This window comes from Dermacentor silvarum, chromosome 1 (assembly GCF_013339745.2).
Source record: "Dermacentor silvarum isolate Dsil-2018 chromosome 1, BIME_Dsil_1.4, whole genome shotgun sequence".
NCBI lineage: Eukaryota > Metazoa > Arthropoda > Arachnida > Ixodida > Ixodidae > Dermacentor > Dermacentor silvarum.
Window position 1 is genome coordinate 168,231,356 of NC_051154.1, and position 12,958 is coordinate 168,244,313.

Below are 12,958 nucleotides of genomic sequence, written 5' to 3' on the forward strand. Positions count from 1 at the left end.
TGCCGTTTCTGACTCCGAAAGCAGGTGTCATCACGAAATTATGAAACTCAACACAAAGGCACAACTACATTTATCCTTGCTCGTTTTGCCACCATCGAGGACTATCCTTAAGACTCTCCGGAAAGTCAAGTCAAAGATGTTTCTTTCAATAAAGCTTGTATATACTGTATGCACAGCGTCAGAATGAAAGTTCAAAAGAAGCTTTGCTTACGGTCGCATATATGCAATGTGCGCGTGCGCTGGAAACTCATTTCAACGGCTTTAAACACACCAAAGGAAGACTCCAACTTCTTTTTAGAACAAATTGATAGGGACGGATCTCTCACCACCTATATTCATTTTCGATTCCTTGTTCATTTTGGGACATTGTGGGCAGAAATTTGTTTGCGTTTATTGTTCTTAAAGGATGCATTATAAATGATGCCAGCTTTTGTGGGACTCGGTATGCTCGCACTTTATCGTCATACGCTGGTGTTCCTGATCATCATTGTCACAATAATAGAAGGTTAAATTAAATTCCCTAGTTAAAATTTCTTTGGTCCCTTTTGTTTGGCCTGCGCGGAGGCAAAAGGTTATGAAATATGTGGTGTAAAGGAGCTCAGCAATTCAAGTTCTCCACTATTTACGGTGCTCGCTGATTTTGACGAAATACTTGCCCTAATTTCGGACAGGTGGCCAAATGAACTGCTTTGTTGATACGAAATTAAGCCTTCAAAACAGCAGCACCCAATGCAGTTTGTGGAATTTTGAAAGTATGCGTTTGCGATTACAGACTTTATTGTAGCACAATTAGTGATGCGTTATCTAGGTGAGCGAATGTCATACCTAAAACAGGACAGCCCGCGCACTTTGTTGCCGACGGTATACACTCGCCTCAGGAGGAAAAGTTGCACGAAGCGCACGATCGCGTGCAGCGCTGGGAAGGACGCGTTTCGTTGAGAACGCGATCAAAAGACCAAGCAGTAAAGCCCGGCGGTATTGTCAGCCTACGATAAACGCATAAAAATAGTCAAGGGCATTATTAAGCTCGCTCTTTTTCGTCTGGGGATTTCTGTCGGACTTGAAAGAAATTACCGGAAACGAAAAGGCGGCGCCATTTATTTCGTGTCTATTGTCCCTTTTCCCGCTGAATGGGCCGAGTAGCGGGGAAAACTACGCGACGACTTCGCACGTGCAACTTCGGAGACAAGCCTGAGCCACGCAGCGGGCTCGGGGGTTGTTTGCGGCGGGTCGCGTTACCAGCCGCAGCTGCCGAGTCCAACGCCACCTCCCCTTCTCGGGGCGTCATCGCAGCGCTCGAAGGACCCGCGTCGAGCCGTCTTCAGTGGGGGACCTTTTTGGCGCCTCGAAGGGCTCGAGAGCGATTACGCTCGCACCGGAGGCCATGGGTCGCAGGCCGTGCACGACGTCGTTGCCGCCACCGCCGGTGCTCGCGGTGCTCGCCGGCGCTCTCTCGCTGCTGTCAACGCCGGTATGGGCGCAGGGCGGCGAGTCGGCCACGCGCAGCTATGAGAACGACCTCAACGACGTGCTCAAGGTTGCGGTGGAAAAACTGCTCCCGCTCGTATCGGACTTCGTGACGAGACCCGAGGTGTCGACCGACTGCTCGACAAGCATGCTCAAGACCTTCGTGGCTCTGCGTCAACAGAAGGCTTGGGCCGTCAGGAGTAAGTACCGCTGCCGCTGAGAGAAACTGTGTGTGTTGCGGTTTTATTATTTTCTATTTATTTCCCGTCCAAATGGCCCCGCTCCTGGTGCACGAGTTCATAACAGTACCTGATACTTACACGACGGCACTCAGTGATTTAATCATAATAGGTGCTAAGTTGAAACCGGGAGCGAAACGAGTGATTCGTTCGGACGTTTCGGGCATGCGGAGGCTTTCGACGAGTACTCACGACGTGTCTGGCCAAGAGTGGAACATAAAAATACGCCTCACGCCACAAACGTCCACATCGAGCACTCACATAATTTGTTCATATCTGTCATTTCATGGATTCACCACACCGCACGACTGTTTCGTATCATTTTTTTTTTTGGGGGGGGGGGGGAGGGGTAAAAAAGCACACAATACCATAACAGGGTTTGTTATAACAGGGTCTATTTATACAGATAATAGTGGATGGCTCATAATTAGGTTGACAATCTGAGGCTGCCTGACATCCACCAGAATGTCGACACACGGCTTTCTTTCTGTCTCTGTTCTTCCCCCCCCCCCCCCCCCCCCGACGTTCTGTCCCCGTCGAAATGTGGCCACCGCACTCTGGCGCTGTGGTGAGGCGTCTTTCCAGCTTCCAGTCCACCATCAGCGAACGCTGTTTCGTATACACGCGGCTGAAGTCAGTTAACTCAGTGAGCGTGCGTGTGGGCGATAAAACAACTATATAGTTTTCTCAGTAAGTAAGCGGAGCAACCGACATCTAATGAATTATCCTGCCATTACATTTCCCTCCTTATATATGTTCATAAAATACTCAGTAAACGGTGTATACGTACTTGGCAGTGTTATTCAAAAGTCGTGATGAGCCTTCTCTGAGCCACTTCCAGTATCCGGCGATATCGTTTAGCTAGCGGTTTATGTGAGAAAACATTGAGGCGAATTCCCTTATACAATCTTTATTTCACTTAATAAAAAAAGCTTTTTTCGCTGTCAAGTTGTGGAAGCTACAATTAACCGCAGGACGTATGAAATGCTATATCCACCGTAAATTTTACACCGCGATTACCCCAACTTGCCATAGTGAGGTTCAGCGCTTATCTCCAAGTTTCTTTTTAACCTGTATCACCATTTCCACTATCCTACAGATCTTTGCAGGTCAGCAAGTTTACCCCCTTCAGGACAGAGGACAAAGTTTGGGACAATCAAATTTATTTCCTGATAATTTACAATGCAGTAAAAATCACTGCGTTTCAACTTTCTTAAATTTCAGCTAATTGCCCCTTCAAGACATGGGCATAGTATGTACATCTCGCCCACACTTATACGAAACGACGCATTTAAATACAGCTATTTCCTAAGTAAAAGCGGGAATGGAGCACACTTTTCGTCTCAGTAATAACGTCTTCTTCTGTGGATGGATTTTTAACTCTGCTTGATTAAATTATTTATCCCGATGGCGCAGCTTACTAGAATTGTGGTATCTCTTTTTGTTCTTATTATGTCCGCTTCATAATTGCTGTGCACTATCTTCTCGTTGCTACCAAAGTAAAAAAAAATTGTCTGTACTGTGAGTTTCACTGCGCTTACATGCGCCCAACGTGTGCACTATTTTGTCCCGCTATGTTTATGCTTTATGGTGAGATATATTGTCTTATGGTTCTTCATTACCACTCATTTGCGACTGCTCAGTATCAATGAACAAACAAACAACCGTGTGCTCCAAGAAGCGTCGATCGAGGCCTCTCGTTAGCTGCTCTGCCCTAAATTACGGCCTCGTTATAGGACTTCATCATTTTACATCAAGGATACTTTCGCCACAGCGATGAGTCCCGACCTTCATCGTACCAAACGCAAGAAAAAAAATAAGAACGGTTCAGCGATGCACTGCCGTAGCAATATCCAGCGGCCGTGGTCGTAGCGTGCGTGCGGTTGAAAATACTGAAGCGCTATAGAAACCGTACGTCGCGAGGCTGCTGATTGCAAAGCACATCATCAAAGTCCAGCCTGACGCATGTGACACTGCTTGCTTCGTTGTGCACGCGGAGGAAATGCGTACAGTTTCAGGCCAGGATATTGGGAGGGAAGCGTGGCGGAGTTCGTGTTCAACCATTATTGGAACCATGGGCTCACACGCTGGTTTTTATGACGTGTATTGTGTGACCTTGGACCTCGCAAGAAGCTTCCTGCCACGTTGTAAATGGGAAGCGAAAATTCGTTACGAGTGTCAACGCAAGTTACGCTTGCGCTTGCAGAGCGTTGCAACGCGCGATCAATAACTAGAGGCGCCGATCGGCTTCAGATTGGCGGGGACCCTAGAAAAATGTGCGAAAGAAAAAAAAAAGAATACGTTAATTATGCGGGTGTACTGTCCGCACAGAATTCACGCTCGGTTTAAAGATTTACTTTTCATTTCGAATGCCCTAAAGGGGCCAAACAACGGTACAAATTACAGGGTAAATGAGACTAATCATTGCCACACAGCAAATTTTAGATGGTAATGTTGGGTTAAAACGAAAAACCATGAGGTTGTTCCAAGCTAGAGGGACGATGCTTAGACAAATCCATCAACTACACCAATCGGTTCTGCGTTGGGTGAAGCGCTGTATGCCGACGGCCCGCAACTACCGCTATATCTCCCTCAAGTTTAGTATGAAACTCCGTGGGCTGCAGTAGCAGAGAGAAGAAGAAACGGGTCACCTTCTTTTAAGAAGGATAAAATGCTAGAAGCAACCATTGCTTACATGCTGCACATGGAGAGCCAGAGGAGGTGCCGTGGACGCGCCGCCGCTTCCTTCCCCTCATAACGAATAACACTCATGTGCAGGTGGCGTCACCGAAGTGCTCGCTCACCGTGTACCTGCTATAGCGTCCTTATTGAGATTCATGCGTGCAGAACTGTCAGTGAACTAGGTACGGGTACTGGTTTGGGCGAGTTGGTAGCATTCCATAACGGTATGCTTTTCAGAACAAGTGAGAGGGCGGTGACAATTGACAAGAGACGAGTCAAACACAAGCGCTTCTGTCTGTCTCGTCTCTCGTAACCGTCCCCTAATTTGTACGCAAAAGACTACCGTCATGGAACACCTTTTCTTCTAGTTGCTGCTGCTGTTGGAGCCGTTCTTCGGGCGTCAAGACAAACAGCCCAAGCTCTATATACTAAAACACTTCGATCACTAAATGAAAGGAAGTCGTCATCAACACGACACGGCGACAAAGATAATTCCAGAATTACATCTCAATAAAAATTAAAGAATTATCAGCCCGCAGCCTTTAAAGGTGTATGCTTAGGCCTTGTGTGCTACATATACCCGCCGCGGTAGCTTACTGGCTATGGCGTTGCGCTACTGAGCTAGAGGACGTGGGTTCGATCCTGGCCGTGGAGGCCGTAATGTGACAGAGGTGAAAGGCAAAAACGCTCGTGTACTTAGATTTAGGTGCACGTTAAAGACCACCAAGTCGTCAAAATTAATCCGGAGCCCTCCACTACGGCACGCCTCATAATCATATTGTGGTTTTCGCACGTAAAACCCCTGTATTGAATTTTTTTTCTACGCATACCCTTTATTCAACTCTCACGATTTACGATGCAAGTACAGAGTAACCGCTAAGCTTCAATAAAGAAAGGAAGCCCACCTGCGTGAACGTCTAATACGCATCGATACCCTCCATGGTCCCCCGAGAGTCATTATATAGATAGTTTGTACGGGTATGAGAAGTCTCATCGTCGTCGCTACTATAGCTTTAAGAAGTTAAGAGACGGGGAACAAATCAAACTTTGAAAACAGAATGCCCGAAGGGGTCATTCAGGGTCTAAGATGTGCAGTTTACTGAAAGATTGCGCAGACCAGGAAATTTTTTTCAGTGGCGGTCTTGCTCCAAATACTTGGGCATTGTGACACATTGATTGTTCTTTCGGCGTTCACATTTTTCCTTAAAGCTATTTTTTTTTTCTTACATAGGTACAAGGACTTTATGATCGTACCAGGGTGAGACTAAACGTACAATTGCAAATGTGTGGTCTTCCGAACAGTGGCCATGTCCAACGCCATGTACGCACCCAACGCCCTTGAAGGCACTTACGTGGCAATGGGAGGTTATGACCAGTGCCTTCATACTCGGGTGCGATCGTCCGATGGCGAGCTCTATTTCAAGGGCCAGTACTGCTCCGTGCTGTTCTCCCTGCCCAAGGGTTACTACAGGCGTTTCATCGAGTCCTTCCACGAGATCGGAGAACTGCAGGTATGCTTCGAGTGTGCAGTGGACGACAGAAGTTAGTTGAAAGATGTGACCATCGCTTGGGCGCAATGACATCAGCGCTCTTTTAGCTTGAACTGTCCGGGCGATACTCGGTGCTTTCACTGATTGCCGTCGCACTAAGCTTCCATTAAAGTGGCGCTTCAAGACGTCCAGCGATTGTTGCAACTATAGCTGCGCTGCCGGCTAATTATGCTGATTTATTTATTTATTTATTTATTTATTTATTTATTTATTTATTTATTTATTTATTTATTTATTATTTATTTATTTATTTATTTATTTATTTATTTATTTATTTAATCAATCAATCATTCATTCATTCAGTTATTTTGATGCCAGAAAAAAAAGGGACCACGTGTTCTGATTTAAGCAAGACAGGTTTCTTTTTTACGGTCATGGTAGCATCGTCCCAATGGTGCCATGCTCGTTCCCTATTTCACGCTGCCAGCTGGCGCGAAGCTGTACTTCAGCCTGATGTTCTCGAATGTTGTAAAGGGGTTAGCAAGTCCCACACTGTTAAAACCCTGAAATAAGGTTACGCGACCATAAACCCCTCCCCCCCTCCCCCAATTTCTGTTTGTATACTTTAACAAGGCACTGTATTCAGCTGACCGCTGTCCATATACGCACGATCACAAAGACTTTCGAAATGCCGTGAACAGTACAAATGCTGAAACGTTTCCTCGCCTATAAGCATGGAATCGGAGGTGCAGCATACACTTAGCAGTCGCAGCCTGAAGGCTGCCAAATATTTGAGCCTTCCCACAGTTGCGCGTTGCGAAAACATTTGTGGCCCAGTGTACGGCTGGAAAGAGAAAGAGAACAGCGACATAACAGTTTCGTGTCCCACCGCGAATGTTATACTGACGAGCGCACAGTTGTTATGTTATGGACGCCCAGCTTTTCATTGTGATCTCCTACCTTTGAACTCAAAGGCTGGCACAGACCGAATCCTCCTTGTTAACTTTTTTATTTACTAAAATTAAAATTTAATTTATTCGGAAACTAAATTACCATTGAAAGTAATTACTAAAATAACTGGAAAGTAAGCATTCTGTGAAATAAACCTGTAATTCATTGCCAGCCTTCGTAGTTTCCCGAAAACCATGCATCGGTCCAAGAAAATGAAATACCATGGAGTTATGCAGCACTACCGCCCACTTTTTTTTTCCTTGCCATGTCCACAAATCATGGGTGACAAAACAGCACCCTTACGTGTGCCCTGAAATCTTGCTACAAGTGGGGCAAATATAGTACATTGCTTCATCCTCACAACCTTGTATTTTCGACCACCGTCCTAAATAAATTGCATCTGTAAATTTTATTCGCTGGGTATTAGGGTTCGGAACATGAATGTCTGAACTGGGGCGAGCAACGCTTTCATCCGCGCCCGAATTCACAAAGCCATATGCGCAAGAACCATTTTCAAGAATACAAGCCGTTGACCGCGCCAGCGAATAAGGCAATAGCAAGAGCGTTGGCAAATTTCGTTCAGTTTTTACGAGCGAAGTTCTCCGTGAATCTGGTGGCGCGTTCCTTCCCATACACGTATACATGCAGCCGGAGTTGCGTGTTGAGCATGTCGGCCGGGCCGCACGTCTCGTTCATTACCCAGGGTCGTCTCGATCCCCTGACGGCTTCATCGCCGGATCGAGAGGGCGTGGACACCCTCGGAGGACTCTGCGCGCCGTCGCTCTGCACACGGCAGGACATGACCTTCCTGGTCCGCTCACGTGAGAATTAGCACCCCTACGGTGTGCTCTGCTGTTTCGTATATGGCCAAACTCAAAAACGACCTTTTAACCCTACGCATGCAGTAGTAAAATTACCAATACGTACAAGCGAAAAACAAACGTTGTTGAAATGATGCTAAATGTCAAAATAAACATTAAAATAAAGAATCGAATGTGTCCGAGTGCAGTGAAACCAGTCATACCTGCTTGCTTTAGTTACCTTCATATGAGTCGCTCTTTCGCTGAACACAAACTTTGCAAACTGCCTTTGGGACGTACACCCCATAATTTGATTTTACTTTATATGCGTTGCCTGGAGAAGTGCAGCCGTAGACAGGGATATATATGATGATCAAGCCTAAATATATATAATGTGAAGTCCATACGGTAATTAAACGTTACTAAATCTCGGAGCTAAATGCATGCTAAAGGCTTAGAACTGTTCAAACTCCGAGACTTAGGTACAAAAATAAAACAGATATTTTCAAAGAGGGTGGAATGATAGGTGAAAAAGGCAGAAAACACACAGAACTATGTACTTGTGTCTTCTACCTTTTCTCCCAGAAAGAGGCTGTTCTAGTTATTTTTCTAAGTATCCCTCAAATTGGTCGAATAAGAACTGTGTTAAAGCATATTCTCATACTGCAGCGGCCTGTGTATGACGACCTACGATACTACATGCTTTCACATGTCAGACACTTTGAACGCTTCATGTCCAAAAGCAGTCTTACGCCCGATACATCCGCGTTCACCTGTACATTACTTGTTCCTCTGATAGCTGTCTAATAATTATTCGTGCATACAGCCGGTTAGACGCCGTCGGAGTGGCTACTCAAATTAATCCTTAACTTTCATTACCACAAATGTTTCAGTGATAAGTGAGTATGGAGGTAACGCCACAGTGACGTCCTGCAGCACCGATGACGCCAAGGTGGTGACGTCAGTTCAAGCGTTTTCCATGTAAGTGATGCGAATCTCTACTGCATGTGATACCTATGTTTGTTTGGTCAGCTGCTCCCTGAATGGAGCACGCTAAGACACTTTCATGTATGTGTCGCAGAGCAGTGCTCTGTCTTATAGGTCTGCTGGTCGGTGTGGGCACCACGCTAGAGTGGCTTCCTCAAGCCGACGTTCATGCTCTGAGGATTAAACGTGGAGGTAATCGCCACCTACTCTCTCTCTCTCTCTCTCTCTCTCTCTCTCTCTCTCTCTCTCTATTTCTCTCTCTGTCTCGTTAGTATACCGAATGGCAAATATCTCTGCGCGGCGGAAAGCGTCTCCGGCGCAAAGAACGTGCTTGTTTTGTTACGCATAAGCAGCTTCGTAGGAGTACGAGGTAGTGAAAAAGAATATTGGAGAGCGCTATATATAAACAGAATAGAACATTTTGTATGGCAGAAATGGTATGCCGAGTGACTAAAACTAGCCCTTGAGAGTTCTAGCTTGGCATGCTTTCGTATGCTAGGCTGTAGAATAAAATCACCAGTTCAATAATGCCTACTAATTCTGAACTATAGATGATACTTTTCAGACAGTAATATATTTGAAAATGTCTTAATGCAGTAAAGTACGCCGTTTCATATAATTAGCACCGGCGAAAGACGTGTGCCTTGTTATGTGTTTTGAAAAATTTGGATAGCTGCATACGGCGTACCTGGTGTCTCATGTAGAAATGGTACAGCTAGCTTTTTTATTACTTTAGGTATTTTTGAATAAGGAAAGCCTTGTCCAAGTCATGAATTCTGTTAGTGAAATTACGCTGAAAGGTCGCGTGAACTTGCCGTGACCTTGCAGGTTGTAGAACCTTTGACAGGTGGCAAAGCCCGCCAAACCTGACAATGAAACGGAGCGGATGGCGCCTGCTCTTTACTGTCAGCACCAGCAACGCCAGTCACGTGATGCGCGGTCCTTTCGTCTGTCACGCAGATTGGCCTTGCGATAACCACCTGACGCAAAATTGAGATAGTCCATCCGCATTTTGAAGAAAAACTGGAAAGCAACACTTTCTATGCAATAAATAAAATATTGCTGCAAAACACATATCCACTATTAAAATGAGAACCAAATTGGTATTCATAGTAACAGAGCGTCACTAATTCATTAGTATCAGAGGGAAAAAACACTTGATTCTATTCAACGGAAATTCTATTGATAAAAATATTTTCGAGACCTTCATATACTAGAACTGAGCTGTAATCAGTGCTAGCATACTAATTTGGTGTTCCTTTTATTAACAATAGACAGTACTGTGTGTCTTGATTTCTATCTATGATATCTTGCTAGATTCTTGGTATACAATGCTAGGAGACTTCTAAGCATGCGCAGAACCGTATTTTCTTGCCCTAAATTTGTAAGCATTAGATTTTGTGAAATATTTTCTGATATTACATATTCCATTTGATATTGGGCTTGCTTTTGCTGATTCGATTCGATATTTAATTCGGAATTTACTATTCGGCATTCACACACCCCTAGTTTTAAAAGCTTATGCAGCATCTATTACGAATATAAAAAAAATGCATCTCTGTCTTTTGGCTACACTCGCACCCAGTGTCGTTCATAAAACCACAGTGTTGGCGTGAACGAGTGATTTTTCTGCTGTTTGAAAAATCCGCTCCACACTACATCGCATTGCTGTTTTACTTCTATCCATGTCCCGTGCATTGGGGGTACGTTGAAGATCCCCTGGTGGTCAAAATTAATCCGGAGTCCCCCACTACGGCGTGCCTCAATCAAATCGTGGTTTTGGCACTTAAAGCCCCAGAATTCAATTCAAATTACCTCTGTCGTTCCTTACTGGTAATCAGGAATTGACTTGTACAGTACCCAGAGCAGCCAAGCTACTTTCATTCGAAGTAGTGTTGAACAGGATACAGAGGATCCTTCTATGTAACTATCGATGAAGTTAGAAGGGCCTTGAAAGGCATTACCAAGGGAAAAGCTGCTGGAGAAAATGAAATAACAGTCGATTTAATAAAAAATGGAAGAGATATCATGCTTGAAAAGCTTGCGGCCCTTTATACGCAATGCCTCACGACTTCAAGTGTACCAGAGAGCTGGAAGAGCGCCAACATTATACTAATCCATAAGAAGGGAGACGTTAAAGAATTGAAGAATTATAGACCCATTAGCTTGCTTTCAGTATTGTATAAAATAATCACCAAGATAATTTCCAATGGAATCAGCGCAACGCTTGACTTCAGTCAACCAAGAGAACATGCTGGTTTCAGGAAGGCATATTCTACGATAGATCATCCTTCATCGGATCTTGATTTCTTCGCCTGCGCGAACTCTCGGCTTTCCTCAATCTAAACTCGGGATGTTCTCTTCCACGACGCTTGGTTTCGGCTTCCCTAGCTCTCGCTTCAGTCTTCCGGAAGCGACGAGTGTCCAGTTCTCTGGTCGAAACCTGCCGAGCTGCAGTCACGGACACCGGGCGCGTTCCGCGAGAACGCGGGGAACGCGGTTGGCGTCGGCAGCAGCTCTACACGTCCCACTTCCACCTTCCTCACCCTTCCTCTCCACCTCGCATCCGCTATGCTGCGCGATGCTATTTTTACACTGAACTTTCACTCTTTCTCAGTTCTCTCTCCCCCAGCTCGGCGAAGCTGCGGACGACGGAATGATCATTGTAGCGTGGTCCTTACAGCTCCGCTGTAAAAAGATTAAGCGGTGGCTGCGGTAGGGGGGGGCCATAACAATTGAAAAGGTTGGCCCTCGGCTCCTGTATGTGGGCTCCTGTAATGTCGCTCGTGGGCGGCAAGCAAGGCAATCGGAGAGAGCTTTTGTTGCGGAGAGGGTAGCTCGCCTCCACACACCATTGATTTACAACATTTCACTTGCTTCTGTCTCCGCTATTACTAAGCCCTTTAAAAAAATTGAAGTAGAACGCTCCTTGGACGGCGGTTTACATCTTCTAATGTATTACCAAAATTTCCAATGGGACCTGGTGAGGGGCCCTTTATTATATACGTATGATTCGAAAGAAGACATTGACAAATTTTACGTGCTTGTTCAGGCAGGACTCTCGACTTGCGTGCATTTGACTGCCTCAGAATTGTAGACATGCCTCTCTCTATATTTTTTTTTTCTTTTTTATTAGCGAACAAGAACCCAGAGAGCCAATGCACTGAATTAAAAAATTGCGCTTATATGGGAAATGGTATCGTGATATCTACTGATATGAAAACATAACAGAGAACCGTGACATGCTGATAAACCGCACGCTGTATTCCGGCGTATACTTGTTCTTTTCAGGTACTCTGATGCGCGTTCTGCTGGTCTTCTCGGCAATAACGAACACAAAGCTACTCCTAAGGACTAGAGTGAAGACACAAAACGAAGCGTTGAAGTTTATATGTGGCTTCAAAGTAATCATGACCTTCTGGGTGGTACTTGGGCATGCCTACATCATTCTACCAATGGGATATTTTCGTGAGTTTATGTTACATCTTTCGTTTGGGCATTCTAAGACGCTGTGCCTATTACAAAAAGCGAGATATGACCGACTATAACTTTTTCTTCTGCACGGGGATCTCACGCGGCGAAGCGGAGATGCTCTGGCTCTCTCCGCCGTCACATTCTCCCCATCGCCGCCCCGTTAGAAAAGGCAGCCAGATGGTGCCAGCATTGCGCGTCTCAGTGACCGAGGAACAATGAATCAGATTTTATTTAGCCGCACTTCCGAGATTTTTTCCCAGCTGTCGTGATCGAATACCTCATCAACGCAGCATCGCATAATTTTCGCCAAGTTTCTTCCGGTGCTGCTGTATACTTAACCACGACAGAACCATAAATGAATCACCATATGTACACAAACGTTTAGCCGCAGCCTGTGATTCAGAACGGCGGCTACACTATAACAAGTGTTTGCTGTCTAGGGTTAATATTGGAAGCAGTGCAGATGTACCAAATAGTTTATAGTTATAATTCCTAGTAAACGTGCTTCATTACTATTGACAGTTTGGCAGGAAGACAAACAGAGTCTGTTTCTGCACTTATTTATAATTTTTTATCTCCAAAGAAGTAAATGACGAGAACTATCGCGGCAACTGAATCGACTTTTATAACTCAATCCCCCCTTATGTTCTTATGACGTTGAATTTCTCAGGTCCTTCCTAAAGCGCCGGAAAGCACTGGCTATATTCTTAATGAAGCCCTAAACAGTGCAGTACAAGTTCAGAAGACTCTAACTATGAATGAACTGAATATTCTATGAACACACAGTGGGCACTGTAAAATGTTTGTAGTCTAGTATCTACATTAGAAAATTTTGTAAAGTAAAACATTCTTGCGATGCTCTTTAATT

General features: G+C 45.0%; 1 protein-coding gene across 1 annotated transcript in view; it reads left to right on the forward strand.

The window, feature by feature from the left end:
- Window positions 1-1,092: 1,092 nt before the first annotated feature.
- Window positions 1,093-12,958, forward strand: part of LOC119436377 (nose resistant to fluoxetine protein 6) — a 40,347-nt gene continuing 28,481 nt past the window's right edge. Inside the window, exons 1-6 of the mRNA XM_037703203.2 lie at window positions 1,093-1,667; window positions 5,691-5,899; window positions 7,533-7,650; window positions 8,523-8,610; window positions 8,711-8,808; window positions 11,908-12,084. Of these exons, the coding sequence (XP_037559131.1) occupies window positions 1,385-1,667; window positions 5,691-5,899; window positions 7,533-7,650; window positions 8,523-8,610; window positions 8,711-8,808; window positions 11,908-12,084 (973 nt within the window). The 5' untranslated portion in view covers window positions 1,093-1,384. The remainder of the gene's footprint in view (window positions 1,668-5,690; window positions 5,900-7,532; window positions 7,651-8,522; window positions 8,611-8,710; window positions 8,809-11,907; window positions 12,085-12,958) is intronic.